Genomic DNA, 17,606 nt, shown 5'->3' on the forward strand with positions numbered 1-17,606 from the left:
CCTGTTACTTGTCCCAGCTTCTGCCCACCTAGCAGTTCGAAAGCACGTAAAAAACACAAGTAGAAAAATAGGGACCACTCCGGTGGGAAGGTAACAGCGTTCCGTGCGCCTTTGGCATCCAGTCATGCCAGTCACATGACCACGGAGACGTCCTCGGACAAGCGCTGGCTCTTCGGCTTTGAAACGGAGATGAGCACCGGCCCCTAGAGTCGGAAACGACTAGCACGCATGTGCGGGGGAACCTTTACCTTTACCTTTAGTTCAATTTAACCTTGATTAGTTCAAGATGGAATATGCAACCCCTGTCCTAAGGGTAGTCAAAAAACTAGACCATCCTGCTATCACTAGTATTGATGACAGTGCCAATGTACTCCTAAATTATGGTGAACACCCATAGGGAAAAAGGACAGAGAAAGAGGAATTAATGGGTCATCACAAAACTTCTGACAATGGTTCATACCTGCATGTGAATCAGACCACAAGCTTCCTCATTTGGTAGGTAGCCTGAAGCTGGGACCATATCAAGGCATAACTTCTGCGTTCTGTGAAGATCAAGAAATTACGGAGCTACGAAGCTATGTGAGATGGAAACAACCACTCCATCAAATCAAGGAATGAAAGGAGGACAGGACGTTTTGGGTCTTGAGATGGAGACTACAATTCCATCAAGTCAAGAAGTCAAGAAGAACAGGAAGTTGTGGGGCTGTGAAGTTACTTGAGATGGAGATGACCACTCCATCAAATCAAGGAATCAAAGGAGGAGAGGAAGTTATGGGTCTTGAGATGGAGACTACAAATCCATAAAATCAAGAAGTCAAGAAGAACAGGAAGTTGTGGGGCTATGAAGTTACTTGAGATGGAGACTATCATTCCATCAAATCAAGATGTCAAAGGAGGACAGAAAGTAATAGGGCTACAAAGTTTTATGAGATGGAGACTCCCGTCCCATAAATTGAAGGGGTGAATTTCTGCTTTGGTTTAGCCTCTCCTTCCCACCTTTTATGGCCAAGATAACAAAGATCAATTATCCTAGGATAAATTAGATAGATAACCAAGTTGGGTTATTTTCTACAATGACTTGATAGTGTATCTTGAGGCTACCAGACAAGTTCTTTCTAGCTTCCTCTGGACATGCTTGGCTTTGAATTAGCATGAAAAGCCTGTGATCTTCCATGCAGCAATGACCTTTCTCTCGCTCTCTTTTTGTCCTGTTTGCTTCCACCTTTTTTTTTTTTAAAAAAAAGCAAGCTTCTAGTGCTTAAGACTGCCAAGATACACTATATTTAGGAAGTTCAGCAGAGGAACTCCACTAGCGAAATCCATTAAAGGGAGGTGGTGAGACCTTGGTTGAATCAATCAAATGTTGCTTTTCTTTCCAGAAGCTACAGCATTGCTGCACGGCTGGAGAAAAAAAAACAACCACCCAAAACGCAAACCCATCTGTCTGCTTATCGGGAGAAAGGAATAATAATAAAAAAAATTTAAATGACATCCGTGGATAATCACACAATTCCAGCTGCAGCCTGGCTGACACCTCAGAGTCATTTTTCTATCTTGTTCATTTCTGTGGAGGTGGGTTGCTTGTTTCTTTTTATTTCGTTTCGCTTCGTCGGGGGGGGGGGAAGAATGTGGCTGTTTGGCATTCAAGTTTTGTTCTGTCTGGCAAGATGGACAGCGAAGCAACCGTGATTTTTCAACAAAAGAGAAATCCGCTCGGTCTACAAACAGGACTCGGCTGAGACGCGGAGTCTCATCTGGGAAAGTAGGAAGGTTCTATACAAATGTTTCCCCCCAGGTTAGATAAAAGCTTCTTGCAATGAAATGAAGCTCTGCGTGTCCGTCACAACCAGCGTTAGGATAATCCGGAGAACCCCCAAGCAAATATACTTGAGGCTCAAATATAACATCTGCTATTTCTGCTAGTCTCCAGGCCAAGATCAGAAAACAGAGCTGGATTCCATCACCTCTGCTTCTGCAGTGGTATGCAAAGGCAGTTGGACATTTCCTGGTGTAGCTTCTCTTTTGTATCCTTCCACTATCTAACGCATAGGTGTCTGGTCAAGAGTTCTTCAATGTTAGGGCCATGAGAAAATTTAGCTTTGCAGATCCAGAGCTCCTCCTGGAGTTCCCTTTCCCACCAGTGTTCCTCAGCTTCATCTCTGCCAGTGCTTAGAGGACCATCCAGTGTAAAACGTCCCTTGCCTATTCCGTAGCTAGTCCTCCCAGCCGAGAGGAGAAAAGCTGGAAGTATGGATTCAGTCCAATGGGCAACTCTGCCCCTCCTCAATTTAGCAGGAAGGAAGTAAAGAGGAATGAATTCTCAGAGAGTAATAGGTAGTCAGGCAACGAATGAAAGATCCTGAGGACGGTGGCTTGCTTGGGTACCTGAAGGAAGGGTCAACAAGGGCCAATGTCAGACAGCGGAAAGATCCATCTTGTTGCCAGAATCACTGCTTTTATCATTAGTGTTGAGTTTGGTTGGCGTTGGCGTCGTCGCAGGCCTGGTCACAGTTATCTGGATTGAGAAAGAAAGAGTTTGGATAATTGATGGAGCAATAAAGGAGAGTATCTGTAGCTCAGGGTTGAAAGGAGGGGGGTCCTTGGTGCTCTCTGAGTTCGGTTGTTTCTTGCAGATGTTTCATTACCCCAACTAGGTAACATCATCAATGTTAGTTAGTGATGTTACCTAGTTTGTTACCTAGCTCTGATGATGCTACCTAGTTTGTTACCTAGCTCTGATGATGTTACCTAGTTTGTTACCTAGCTCTGATGATGTTACCTAGTTTGTTACCTAACTCTGATGATGCTACCTAGTTTGTTACCTAGCTCTGATGATGCTACCTAGTTTGTTACCTAGCTCTGATGATGTTACCTAGTTTGTTACCTAGCTCTGATGATGCTACCTAGTTTGTTACCTAGCTCTGATGATGCTACCTAGTTTGTTACCTAGTTCTGATGATGTTACCTAGTTTGTTACCTAGCTCTGATGATGCTACCTAGTTTGTTACCTAGCTCTGATGATGTTACCTAGTTTGTTACCTAGCTCTGATGATGTTATCGAGTTTGTTACCTAGCTCTGATGATGTTACCTAGTTTGTTACCTAGCTCTGATGATGTTACCGAGTTTGTTACCTAGCTCTGATGATGTTACCTAGTTTGTTACCTAGCTCTGATGATGTTACCGAGTTTGTTACCTAGCTCTGATGATGTTACCTAGTTTGTTACCTAGCTCTGATGATGTTACCTAGTTTGTTACCTAGTTCTGATGATGTTACCTAGTTTGTTACCTAGCTCTGATGATGTTACCTAGTTTGTTACCTAGCTCTGATGATGTTACCTAGTTGGGGTAATGAAATGGCTGCAAAACAAAACACAAACAACAAATCCAACAACCAAGAGTGCACCACGGACACTTCATTGATGGAGCATTGAGAAATTGCTAATATACTGTGCCTACACTCTTTCTCTCATGCACCTCCTGGATTCAAGATGAAACTCATCTATCAATCAACAGAGATGGAAGGGACCTTGGAGGTCTTCTAGTCCCGCCCCCTGCTCAGAGAGGAGACCCTATGTCATTTCAGACAAGTGACTGTCCAGTCTCTTCTTAAAAACCTCCAGTGATGAAGCACCTACAAAGTTCTGGTGGCAAGCTGTCCCACTGGTTAATTGTCCTCACTGTTAGGAAGTTTCTCCTTAATTCCAGGTTGCTTCTCTCTTTGATTATTCCATTTTAATTCCATTATTATTAGAATAGAATAGAGCTGGAAGGGACCTTGGAGGTCTTCTAGTCCAGCCTCCTGCTCAAGCAGGAGAACCTACACCATCTCAGACAAGTGAATGTCCAGTCTCTTCTTAAAAATCTCCAGTGATGGAGCGCCCATGGTTTCTGGAGGCAAGCTGTCCCACTGGTTAATTGTCCTCACTGTTAGGAAGTTTCTCTAGGTTGCTTCTCTCCTTGTTAAGTTTCCATCCATTGTTTCTTGCCTTGCCTTCTGGTTCTTTGGAGAATAAGTTGACCCCCTCCTTCTTGTGGCAGCCTCTGAAATACTGGGATCTTTTTGCATCATATGATAGACCTCCCAAACATAGACAGGAAAGTGGCTGCCTTCTTTTTAGGTTGGTCCTCAACAACTGTTTTTCAGCGATGCTACCTATGAACTCCTTATCTCTGATACAGCCCATTTAGAGTAGCAGCACCTGATGGCCCATTTCTCCATGAGTCCTTTTCAGGTCCACCAAGTTGAGAGGACCATGTTCATGAAACATTTATTTAATTAGTGAATTCACCCATTTAGAGGGCTGGCCCATTATGTTGACTCATAAACTTCTAAAAGGGGCTGGATTAGCCCAAAGCACCAAACTTAAAGAAACATAATAATAATCAAGGTTCAACCTATCCAATCTAAACAGGTTTCTAAGTCTTTACCTGACTTAAGTTGCATGGACATTCCCAATAATTACAGTGGAAACAACCTTCTCCCAGGGGAGACTCTGCCAAAGTCAACATGGAGTGGAAATCAGAATAGAATAGAATAGAATAGAATAGAATAGAATAGAATAGAATAGAATAGAATAGAATAGAATAGAATAGAATAGAATAGAATAGAATAGAATAGAATAGAATAGAATAGAAAATATAGAATAGAATAGAATAGAATAGAATAGAATAGAATAGAATAGAATAGAATAGAATAGAATAGAATAGAATAGAATAGAATAGAAAATATAGAATAGAATAGAATAGAATAGAATAGAATAGAATAGAATAGAATAGAATAGAATAGAATAGAATAGAATAGAATATATAGAATAGAATAGAATAGAATAGAATAGAATAGAATAGAATAGAATAGAATAGAATAGAATAGAATAGAATAGAATAGGAACGGAACGGAACAGAATGGGGAATGGAAAGGAATGGAATGGAATGGAATGGAATGGAATAGAATAGAACAGAGTAGAATAGAATGGAATGGAATGAAATGGAATGAAATGGAATGCAATGGAATGCAACGGAACGGAACAGAACAGAACAGAAAGGGGAATGGAAGGGAATGGAATAGAATAGAATAAATAGAACAGAATAGAAATAGAATGGAACGGAACGGAACAGAACAGAACAGAACAGGATGGAATAGAATAGAATAGAATAGAATAGAATAGAATAGAATAGAATAGAATAGAATAGAATAGAATAGAATAGAATAGAATAGAATAGAATAGAATAGAATAGAATAGAAACGGAACAGAACAGAACAGAATGGGGAATGGAAAGGAATGGAATAGAACAGAACAGAACAGAACAGAACAGAATAGAATGGAATGGAATGCAATGCAATGCAATGCAATGGAATGCAATGGAATGCAATGGAACGCAACGGAACGGAACAGAACAGAACAGAATGGGGAATGGAAAGGAATGGAATAGAATAGAATAAATAGAACAGAATAGAAATAGAATGGAATGGAACGGAACAGAACAGAACAGAACAGGACGGAATAGAATAGAATAGAATAGAATAGAATAGAATAGAATAGAATAGAATAGAATAGAATAGAATAGAATAGAATAGAATAGAATAGAATAGAATAGAATAGAATAGAATAGAATAGAATAGAATAGAATAGAATAGATGGGAGGGGCCTTGGAGGTCATCTAGTCCAACCCCCTGCTCAGGCAGGAAACCCTACACCATTTCAGAGAAATGGTTGTCCAATCTCTTCTTCAAAACTTCCAGTGTCATTGGAATAAACCTGGATTGGCTCCCAACTGGATTCAAGTGTTGGAATGGGTTAGGGTCTTCTGCTTGACCAGGGGCCAGACTAAGAGACCTCTCAGGCCCCTTCCACTTCTGTTGTTCTGAATCATCAACAGTAATGACTGGAAACCAGCAGGTAGGTATGGAACAGAACGTGCTGGAGCAGGCTGAGGGTGGGCAAAGGACCTTTTCAGATTTCATTTTTGAAATCTGAGCGGTTCCAGCAATACTTACAATGTCAGAATTGAAAGGTTTCACATTGATGTTGCGGATGGAGCTGCTGGTGAGCGACCACACCTTCGTTTTGTGCTTAAAGGCGGCCCTGACCTTGAGAGGGGAGAGAAAGATGTTTCCAGGTTAGGACGATATGAGCTCCTGAGGCTACCTCCGAAGTCCCAGTTCCCTGGCTTTCCATCGACTTGATTCGTTTTCCCTTCCTTTGTTTTTTTTCCAGCACCTTTGCAACTTTGACTGGTGCCTAACCAAACGTTTCCCCTCCTGATCAAAAAGACGAGGATTTTGCTCATTCTTCTCCACCTTTGTCCTGTTTCCAAATCCCAGGGGGGAAAAATAAATAAATGGAATTTGACCACTAGGCTCTAAGTGCTTCTGCAGAATTCACGTGTCACGGATATCTGAAGTGGTGGCGTGCATTCAACCTACCTATCCCTCAACCCTTCGGATGGAAATAGATTCCAGTGAATTTGTCCCTTAAAAGCACACCTCCAGCTGAATGTGGCTCCAGCTGTGATACCTCCAGTTGAGCACAGATGGGGAAGTTTGCATGAGATATTGCCAATGGCAGTTCAGAAGAGCAATTATGTAGAGATACGGTAGCTCTGTAAGAACGTTTGGCTGAAATTGTGTTGGTCTCAGAGAGGCGGCTGGTGGGTTGGAAATTTCTGGGTTAGGGATCAAAAAGGAACAGGCTGAACAGATCCGCCTACGTGTCTTAATTGCCGTATCAGCCAGAAGCAACTATTGTGGCACTCAATGGTGATATGCAAGCAGACTTCTTAGAATAGCAGCGTATAATTTCCCCCTATTGTCCAATTGGGATCTAAATGACCTTTTAATGAATACCTGAAATTGTCTCTATTCTTTCGTTCTCTCTTCAGAGATGCTCGCCAGCAGTGGAGAAGAAATGAGATCTAAGTGGGCAAAGGGATGGAGAAGGAGGATGGGCTGCATCCAGGAAGGGGAGCAATTAGAGAAGGAGATTTTTCTCTCTCACTGTCTTTCTTAGGCATTGGTGAGGTAGCTCATGTTGGCAAGAAGAATAAGGTTGGGCTAAAAAGCCAGTTTGGTGTGGTGGTGAAGGCATTAAGCTAGACTAGGGGGTCTTCAAACTTGGCCCTTTTATGACTTGTGGACTTCAACTCCCAGAATTCCTCAGCCAGGCACGCTCATATTTTCTTAAAAACCCTGATATGTTTTGGTTGTGAAACACTGCAGGCCGTCGAGTTGCCAACGCTGAGTTTACACAACCTTGGAAACATGAAGTTGTCTTTGCCCTAGCTGTGGCTATGATTGTGTTCTCAAAAGTAGACTCAGCCAGGAGAAAGAAGCGCTTAAGGGTAGGACAAAAACTCTATTTGATTGCATTTGCTTATAAAAGCAATCCAAATTAAATTCTGTTCACCAATTCAGTGCAGTTGACATGGGTTATTCCTGACATAATTAATGAAGTCCCTTCTGGCATTTTCAGAGGATAATTGGGTGGTAATATTTCAAACGAACTAAGCTACACCATGAACTTTGATTTAACCAGATAAAATAATGTCCGGGGGGGGGGAATCCTGGTATATGAGCAGCGGCTATTTGTTTTAATGCTTGGAGTCCTTGACAGACTACTTTTCTGAAAATGCCATAAATTGTGGGGATGACAGCTAAATATACCATTATATAAACTATACATGTTCTGTAACAAAAGAAAATATATTTTCCCTAGAGCCTAGTAATTAAATGGCCCCGTTCTTCTAACATAATGGCTGTGTTACAGCATAAACTTTAAATCAATGTATTTTTTCCACGAAAGGGATGCATAAGCATAGTCTTATCCCAGCATCAATTGGATTTTATTGCCTGGAACGGGGTGGAGATGGGAACATACCTCTGAGTTCAGGAGGCAATGGAACAGAAAGATGAAAAAACCCTGAAATGATAAAATCAAATTAATATTTTTTTAAAAAAAGAAAGAAAGTCAGAAAGGACATTTCAAACTATGACAGTCAAGGAAGGATATCCATCTATCTATCTATCTATCTATCTATCTATCTATCTATCTATCTATCTATCTATCTATCTATCTATCTATCTATCATCTATCTCATCTCATCTCATCTATCATCTGTCTATTTATCTCTATCATCTATCTACTATCTATCTCATCTAGTTATCATCTGTCTATCTCTATCTATCTATCTATCTATCTATCTATCTATCTATCTATCTATCTATCTATCTATTTATCTATCTATCCATCCATCTATCATCTATCTATCTATCTATCTATCTATCTATCTATCTATCTATCTATCTATCTATCTCTATAGATATACATTGAAAGATTTATGAGGTCAGTGACCTTGCTCACAACTGTGTACAACAACAACAACAAAATCATATGTTGATGAGTTGCTTTAGCTAGGAGAAGGCTGATTGCCAGTGTTGGACAAGAAGCAACGGATGGAAACTAATCAAGGTGAGAAGCAACCTAGAACTAAGGAGACATTTCCTAACAGTGAGAACAATTAATCAGTGGAACAACTTGCCACCGGAAGGTGTGAATGCTCTAACACTGGAGGCTTTTAAGAAGAGATTGGACAACCATTTGTCTGAAATGGTATAGAGTTTCCTGCATGAGCAGGGGCTTGGACTAGAAGGCCTCCAAGGTCCCTTCCAACTCTGTTATTCTCATTTACATTTCATCAATTTGGGCGAAGCTCAACTTTTTAGTGGGGGGAGGAGCAGCCAAAGAAATGGCACTTTTGACCACCATCTTTGGTTTCCTTTAAAACATCAGTGCGAAGGCATTCTCAGAGCCTGAGAAAGAGGTGGGTGCCGCGTTGTCCGAAGACATTTTCTGTGGTCATGTGGCTAGCATGGCTATATGCCAAGCGCACATGGAGCACTGTTACCTTCCTACTGAAGTACCTATTTATCTACTCACATTTGCATGTTTTCAAACTGTTAGGTGGGCAGGAGCTGCAGCAAGGAACGTGAACTCATCCCATTGTGCGGAGCTCAGGACTCAAACCTGGGCTATCAACTGACAAGCTCAGCATCTTTAACCACTGAGCCATCACACCCTTGACATTTGTTGTAGGCAACTGCTAAAGATTTGGCAATTGCTCCACCTGACTAGATAGAACATCTAAGCCATTTTGTCCTCCAACAATGCCAATGGTTGCATTCAAATGTAACACACGTGTGGATTTATTAAAATAAGCTTTACGCTTAGGTTATCTTACTGTGTTAGATACAACAAAACCAATTATGGCATCTTGAGGGGTGTGTACACCCAACTGGACATACCTGCAAGGAGTTAAATATTGCAAACATGTACTGGAACACCAAAGCTCGGTCATTGACTGCCAGGACCCCAAAGATCCATGAACTTCCCAAGATGGGTAGGAGAACAGCAACCGCTTTAGCTGTCAATCTGTAGGATACGAAGAATAGGTTTTGACCCTTGTGTTCATCTGTAATATTCAGGGGTTCTTGTTTTAAGCAAAAAAGAAATCGTAGCAGCCCTCTCTACACGTTATGGGTTGCAATGAGCATAATAAGGCACCGTAGCTGGAGGATGAATGATTTGATTGATTTATACGGTGGATAAGAGAAAAACTGGTTCCAGAAGGAGATTGCTAATAACATTCTGTGTAAAATCAGAAGGGAACAAAAACATAACATTATTTATACTGAGGTTCTTTGGCCTTATCCGGCATATAAATTAAATCCAGTTCCTTTGAATGGCAGTCACAATCGAACAAGCCTCGCTACATTTCTGGACGTTTCAGTGAAGGTTGCGCAATTGACCTCTGAGCAGAAAAATGCTTCAAACAAATAGTGATTATGAACGTTGCTCATCATGACATCTCAAGAGCTTTCCTTCTACACCAAGGAGGGAGTGTCCGATCCACCGCCTTCAGTTTGGCACCTTGCTGGCATTCTGACATGAACCGGGGAAGGGAATGGGGAACAAATGGGCAATAAAGCCATATATCTTTGTGATGGGAACTTGGAAGAGGGAATTGATGGTTGAGGAAGAACAGAGAATTTGGGGGTCTGGTCCTTGCCAGCATCTTCAAGACCGCGTCCCCTGAGAATGGAATTTCACTAGCCCAAACACCTCAGCGCTGCCCAAAATATCTCGATGGTGCCAGATTGGGCACACAGGGACAGACTATGGGGGGAGGGCTGGGGGGGGACCAAGCGGTTAGCTTTGCACTGATGCACGGGAACTTCAGATTCTGCCTGACTCTACTGCAATCAGCCTCTCTTAGTAAAAGTGCCTTTTTCACTTCAACCAAGTGGAATCGAGAGTTTTACTTCCCTAGGAGGTCACGCTGGGGCAGGCCTGACAAGGAGAGCTGGGAAGGGCCTTGGTTGATCCTGAAAAGTCTACAGGCTTTCCTGCTTGAGCAAGGGAGTTGGACTAGAAGACCTCCAAGGTGCCTCCCAAGTCTGTTATTCTGACATTCTGTGTTCGGATACAGGACTGCGGGAATCCTACGAACGTTGGACCAGAACGTTGAAAAATGTGTCCTTTAAGAATGTGACAGGGAGCCGTGGTCATGCCACAGCCAAGTAAACAAGATGTTTCTGTGCTCCTTCAAAGTCAACCTCAACCTAAGGGAGATTTTCCTTGGGCTTCTAATAGGAAAACAAGCTGAAGTGATGTGCCAAGATGCACAGCTGTTTCTCTAACAGATAAAATCTGTTTCCTCATCTGTACCTAATCCAATAATGCTGATGCTCCTCCTCAAGACATCCCACTGGGCCTCTTGAAGAGATTGCAAAGAAGGTGTCCTAGATGACCTTCTCATCCACCGCCAGGCTGTCCACAGAGAGTTCATCTAAGCCAAGAGCCATGTTTGCTCTTGAATATTTTTCAAGAATATGTTTCAGATTTGAGGAATATAACACCCCTCCCACCTGATGTTCACGGCCAGAATGAGCATTGACCATGCTAGTTGAGTGCTGAATGGTTTGTAAGCTCCCTCAAGGACTGGGAGTGTATGTTTTACCATGAGAGAGCGCCAGTTTGGTGTAGAGGTTGAAGCAGCAGGCTAGAAACTGGGTGACAGTGAGTTCTAGTCCTGCTTTAGGAACAAAGCCAGCTGCATGACCTTAGGCCAGTCAACCCGAGCAAGAAAAAGCCAACTCAACCATTCCAAAATCCTGCCAAGAAAACTGCAGGGACTTGTCCAGGCAGTTGCCAGAAGTCAAGACTAGCTCAAAGATACCGAAATAAATTTATTATGAGGCAAAGAGTTCCAAATGCTGTCCTATTGACCGTCACAACTACGGTCATTGATAATAAAAGATGACTCCTGGAGCCTTTGCATCTGGATCATCACACATGGACCACTCTCGTTTTTAAAAAGCTAGAGGTGTCTTCTGTGCATTTTAACTGAGATCTGAAAATTTTAAGAATCGTCAATTTAATATTTAAGAATCGTCGATTTATTATTTTTTATCTTGGTTTTTAACTTTTGTATGTTTGATTTTTAACTCCCTGTAAACCGCCCTGAGTCCTCAGGGAAAGGGTGGTATATAAATGCAATAAAATAAATAAAATAAATAAATTGAGAGGTCAACTAGTCCACATCCTTGAAAGTTACACCTCACCCAGAACGAGCAGACTTTGGATAACTTCCTAGATCACCCTCTGCTCTTATCCTGGAGAGCTAGAAGTCTTTACATAGGTTTTTAGATCAGTCTCTGTTCTTATTCTGGAGAACTGGAAGACTAGATAACTTTCTAGAACATCCTTTGCTCTTATCCCGGAGAACTAAAAGACTTTAGATAGCTTTCTAGATCACCCTATGCTCCTATCCTGGAGAGCTAGAAGACTTCAAATAACTTTCTAAATCACCCTTTGCTCTTATCCCAGAGAAATAGAAGACTTTAGATAACTATCTAGATCACCCTCTGCTCTTATCCTGGAGAGCTAGAGGTCTTTGCATAAGTTTTTAGATCAGTCTCTGTTCTTATTCTGGAGAACTGGAAGACTAGATAACTTTCTAGAACATCCTTTGCTCTTATCCCGGAGAACTAAAAGACTTTAGATAGCTTTCTAGATCACCCTATGCTCCTATCCTGGAAAACTAGAAGACTTCAAATAACTTTCTAAATCACCCTTTGCTCTTATCCCAGAGAAATAGAAGACTTTAGATAACTATCTATATCACCCTCTGCTCTTATCCTGGAGAGCTAGAAGACTTCAACTAACATTCTAGACCATCATTTGCTCTTATCCTGGAGAACTAGAAGTCTTTTATGTAATTTTTTTAGATCAGTCTCTGATCTTATCCTGGAGAGCTAGAAAACTTTAGATAACTTTCTAGAACATCCTTTGCTCTTATCCTAGAGAACTAGAAGATTTTAGATAGCTTCTTAAAGATCATCCTATGTTCTTTTACCCTGGATGCCAGACTCGTTGGATTTTTGAAGGATCAGTGATAATGGCTTTTGATCAACAGTTTGACAACCAAGGAAGGCATATTGATATATTCAGCTCAAAGTAGGGAAGTAATCAGTACCACTTCTCTAATGGAGTCATTTTACAATGGGGACAGGAACATTAAATGGCTTTAAATCACCCATCCCCTTTTTTTAATGCATGGGGTGCAATTATTCATCAGCTCCCTGAAAAGCACCCTCGTTAAATGACTGACAAACGATTATGAAACTGGAACTTATCGTTCTGCTGCAAGCTTGTGGATTACCTGGCAGAGTTTGATTTATGCATTTCCACTGCAGCAAAAGAATACTGGTCACTCCTTGCTACAAGCATTACACAAGAAAGAAATTCGGTATGCCACTGACCCCAGTATGTGCAACCTTGCACACAGCCTGGCTCAAATCACGTGGAGGTGACCCTGAAGGGACAGCTAAACCTCCTCGTGGCCTCAAGGACTCTCAGAAAGAGTACTAATGAGCAGCCGACTGCAAGGAATATAAATCCTTCCATCCTCCACCGTTCGGTCAGAACGGAAGAAGCTTCCTGGATGAGAAGCAAAACGTCTTCAAGGAAGAAATGTTGAGAGACCTGACCCTCCTGGTCTTACGGAGAATCAGCCACTTCTGTTTTTACCCGCAGTAAATATGACAGAATTCTGTTCTACTCCAGAGTTTGGGATGAATCATCCAGACTCAGCCTTAGATAATTCTTTTTCTCCGTCAACTCTGGGCAGGCCCCAATCGCCATTCCAGGTTTTACCCGGCTAAATACAGTTTTGTGGCTTCATGGCCGCACCACATGAAAAATCCTCCACCAAGCGGACTTCCAGTCCTGCACGGTAGCAACTGGTCGCGGGCTTGTGGACCGTCGCACCCCCGGGGCTAATGTTCGTCCTGCCTGGAAACCACAATGGATCCAAGCCTCCCCGGAGAAGCGGCGATGAAAGAAGGGTGCCCCGACAACTCTGGAACGACGGCAGTCGCTCCTTTCATCTTGGGGAAAGACTTCTAACCCAACAAAAGAAAGGCTGTATTTCACCGATCAGCCCAAGCTACTTGCAGCTGAAGTCCAGAAGAACTAACCAGCACAACAGTAAACAGCGTTATTTTTTTAAAAAAAGTAAATCACTTTTTTTTCAATGCCGTTGTGACAGAATAAGCAAAGGGCCATAAGGTGAATCCGATCTGTTATCCCTGTTTTATAGAACTGCCCCGAATGCAAAACACTCAGTAGATACAAATATTTAATCTTATTGTTCCAGAATCACAATTTTAAAAAAAAAACAGGCGCAGAAAATTAAAAAAAGGGTTCACCTACATCTTTGGTTGATTACCCACCACGATCGGGGGAAATGTGGCTAGAAGGATATGTGCGATTGTACACCTGCCCCACCTTTGCATTGTAATTGCCTTTTAGCCCCACCGTAAAAAAAAAAAGCATTTGGGCATAGCCATCTGTACATATTTAGGTACTGAATTATTTCCATCCTGGGTTAAAAAAACAAAAAAACCCAACATTAAAGCAAGTTCACTCACTTTGGGCCCCGGAGAACATTTTGAAAGCACACAAATTTTTAATTAATCACATCTTTCGCCTCTATTAAAATTCCAAAGCAGCAACTCTCTCTCCTGAAAATTATTACCTACGCCCCCCCCCCTCCCTGGGCTTTTACACATCCTGAATATCAAAGACCGGGAGACCATATGGGCTCTGGTGTGTGTGTGTGTCTGTGTGTGTGCTTTTTCTGCCTCTCTGCTGCAAAGTTTGCTGGATGTGCAGTTCTGTTGGCGCAAACTTCTTTCTTATTGGCCCAATCATTTATTATCGATCCACAGTCCGATTTAATGAATAAGTGCCATTAAAAATTTAAACCTTCCAAACTCAGATCACACAAATCTTTCTCCAAACAGGGCAAAGCTGCTCGGCTAGACTTCTGCGTTCTTAAAACGTATTGGATACTCTTTGCAAATTCCGTTGAATTTAGGACTAAAAAAAAAATCCTGGGCTCCTCCTTTGAAAATTAAGCCTCCAACAAGAAAGAAAAAAGGACTCATTTTTTTTGGCTCAAAGTATTCATCTTTTTAAAAAAAAGGTGAAAGAAAAAAAACATGTTGCTATTAAGCCGACCAACCACAACAACACAGAGAAAGAGAGAGAGAGAGAGAGAGAGAGAGAGCAAAAAAAATCAACCACCCGCAATTACAACATTTTACTACTCCCACTCGTTGGAACAAGATGTGCTGGAATGGAAGTGAAATTTCGAAATAGTGGCTTTTATCCAAGAGGAATCGCATTGTAGGGAAGCGTTGTATTGTGTAAACAATATTAAAATCTCCTGCAAGCTCAGCTCAGCTCTCAGGGTTCCATTTACAGATATTCCTCGACTTTGGAGCCCAAAATCTATTGTTGCTATGCGAGATGTTTGTCAAGAGAGTTTTGCTCCATTTTAGGACCTTTCTTGACACCGTCGGTAAGTGAATCACTACATGTTGTGATTCAGGGTCAGCCTGTGGGTTCGGCAGTTGGGTCGGATGACTCAGAGGAGGAGGGGGGTGTTGAAGACCTTGCTGAGGGGGTTGAAGATCTTGCTGATGATAGCCCTCAGGCAGGCCCCTCCCACTTGGTCACCATGGAGACCCAGCTGTGTGAGCCTGACAGTGTGGATGAAGATGACCCACAGCTGGCCCTGTTCAAGGACGCCCGACGCAGGAGGCAGTCAACTAGGAGTAAACAGAGGAAGGCTGTGGGGCTTCTCGGAAGGAGGCAGAGAGAGGCCACGCCCTGAACTCTTTATAAAGGGAATGTGTGGGGAGGGCTGGTTTGCTGAAAGCAACCGCTCAGATAGTGTTTCAAAGCTCCTGTATCTTGGTTCGTGTCTTGTTTGTTTTTTGTAGTAATAAATTTGGCAGACGTAATTCCAGCCTCTTGCCGTTTGTAAAGGGGTTGTCTTTTCTGCAGGGCCGGTAGCAGGCTGGTACAGAACACTACAGTGCTTAGGTTAGTAGCCTGGCTGTTAAGTGAATCTGGCTTCCCCGTTGACTTTGCTTGCCAGAAGGTCGCAAAAGGGGGAATCACAGGACCACGGGGACACTGCGACCGTCATAAATACGAACCAGTTGCCAAGGGTCTGAATTTTGATCACTTTTTTCCAGTACCTTCCTCACTTCGAACAGCAACTAAATGAACTTTTGTAAGTTGAGGACTACCTGTATAACACCAAGGCAGGTTTTTTTGTGTTTTGGTAGCAATGGAAGTTGTGGCTGTGGCTTTCGTCAACAACTTCCAGCCTAGCTTATTGCCTTGAGATTTTTTGCTGGTTTCTCTTCCGAAAACATGCAGTGCTACATGGGAAAAACCTTGCGTGTTAGTTCGCAGGAGCTTTTTTCTCTCTCCTGAGTCTAATAAACTGTGACCCAAATGGTGTTTGTCTTTTATCATGTCCAATGAGCCAAAGATGTAATTAGCTTTAAGACATTATCAATGCTGACTCGCATTCTGGCTTGCTAATGATCACTGTTTAATCTCCCTGCTTAATGTCTTGCTTCGGGATCTGGCGCCACCCTCCTCTTTTTTTGGGGGGGGGAGGGGGTGGGCTTGCTGTCGTACTACTCCAACCTTGGGTGTTAGAAAACAAAACAGGCCTCAAGGACAGTCTGGGCCTGTAATTGATAACACTCCACCTGCGGAATCAGAAATTGAAACTCTGTTGAGAGGTAAGAGTAACATGTAGCCTGGATTTTATGCCACGTTATGCACAGAGGGGTAATAGGAGTCGCAGTGGATGAACTCAGCTTAGAAGAATCACTGCTTATCATATTTGATTTGGTGCCTGATAGAGAATAGAATAGAATAGAATAGAATAGAATAGAATAGAATAGAATAGAATAGAATAGAATAGAATAGAATAGAATAGAATAGAATAGAATAGAATAGAATAGAATAGAATAGAATAGAATAGAATAGAATAGAATAGAATAGAATAGAATAATAGAATGGAATGGAATGGAAAATAGAATAGAATAGAATAGAATAGAATAGAATAGAATAGAATAGAATAGAATAGAATAGAATAGAATAGAATAGAATAGAATAGAATAGAATAGAATAGAATAGAATAATAGAATGGAATGGAATGGAAAATAGAATAGAATAGAATAGAATAGAATAGAATAGAATAGAATAGAATAGAATAGAATATGGAATAGAATAGAATAGAATAGAATAGAATAGAATAGAATAGAATAGAATAGAATAGAATAGAATAGAATAGAATAGAATAGAATAGAATAGAATAGAATAGAATAATAGAATGGAATGGAAAATAGAATAGAATAGAATAGAATAGAATAGAATAGAATAGAATAGAATAGAATAGAATAGAATAGAATAGAATAGAATAGAATAGAATAGAATAGAATAGAATAGAATAATGGAATGGAATAGAATAGAATAGAATAGAATAGAATAGAATAGAATAGAATAGAATAGAATAGAATAGAATAGAATAGAATAGAATAGAATAGAATAGAATAGAATAGAATAGAATATATGGAATGGAATAGAATAGAATAGAATAGAATAGAATAGAATAGAATAGAATAGAATAGAATAGAATAGAATAGAATAGAATAGAATAGAATAGAATAGAATAGAATAGAATAGAATAGAATAGAATAGAATAGAATAGAATAGAATAATAGAATGGAATGGAATGGAAAATAGAATAGAATAGAATAGAATAGAATAGAATAGAATAGAATAGAATAGAATAGAATAGAATAGAATAGAATAGAATAGAATAGAATAGAATAGAATAGAATAGAATAGAATAATAGAATGGAATGGAATGGAAAATAGAATAGAATAGAATAGAATAGAATAGAATAGAATAGAATAGAATAGAATAGAATAGAATAGAATAGAATAGAATAGAATAGAATAGAATAGAATATGGAATAGAATAGAATAGAATAGAATAGAATAGAATAGAATAGAATAGAATAGAATAGAATAGAATAGAATAGAATAGAATAGAATAGAATAGAATAGAATAGAATAGAATAATAGAATGGAATGGAAAATAGAATAGAATAGAATAGAATAGAATAGAATAGAATAGAATAGAATAGAATAGAATAGAATAGAATAGAATA

General features: G+C 40.7%; 1 protein-coding gene across 1 annotated transcript in view; it reads right to left on the reverse strand.

Annotated features, from left to right (window-relative positions):
* Window positions 1–396: 396 nt before the first annotated feature.
* Window positions 397–17,606, reverse strand: part of LOC308674376 (adhesion G-protein coupled receptor D1-like) — a gene marked incomplete at its 5' end in the record, with an annotated part of 49,449 nt that continues 32,239 nt past the window's right edge. Inside the window, 4 exons of the mRNA XM_081338802.1 lie at window positions 397–2,515; window positions 5,997–6,089; window positions 7,876–7,917; window positions 9,300–9,426. Of these exons, the coding sequence (XP_081194928.1) occupies window positions 2,414–2,515; window positions 5,997–6,089; window positions 7,876–7,917; window positions 9,300–9,426 (364 nt within the window). The 3' untranslated portion in view covers window positions 397–2,413. The remainder of the gene's footprint in view (window positions 2,516–5,996; window positions 6,090–7,875; window positions 7,918–9,299; window positions 9,427–17,606) is intronic.

Source organism: Vipera berus, assembly GCF_964194415.1.
Source record: "Vipera berus genome assembly, chromosome: 14".
Classification (NCBI taxonomy): domain Eukaryota; kingdom Metazoa; phylum Chordata; class Lepidosauria; order Squamata; family Viperidae; genus Vipera; species Vipera berus.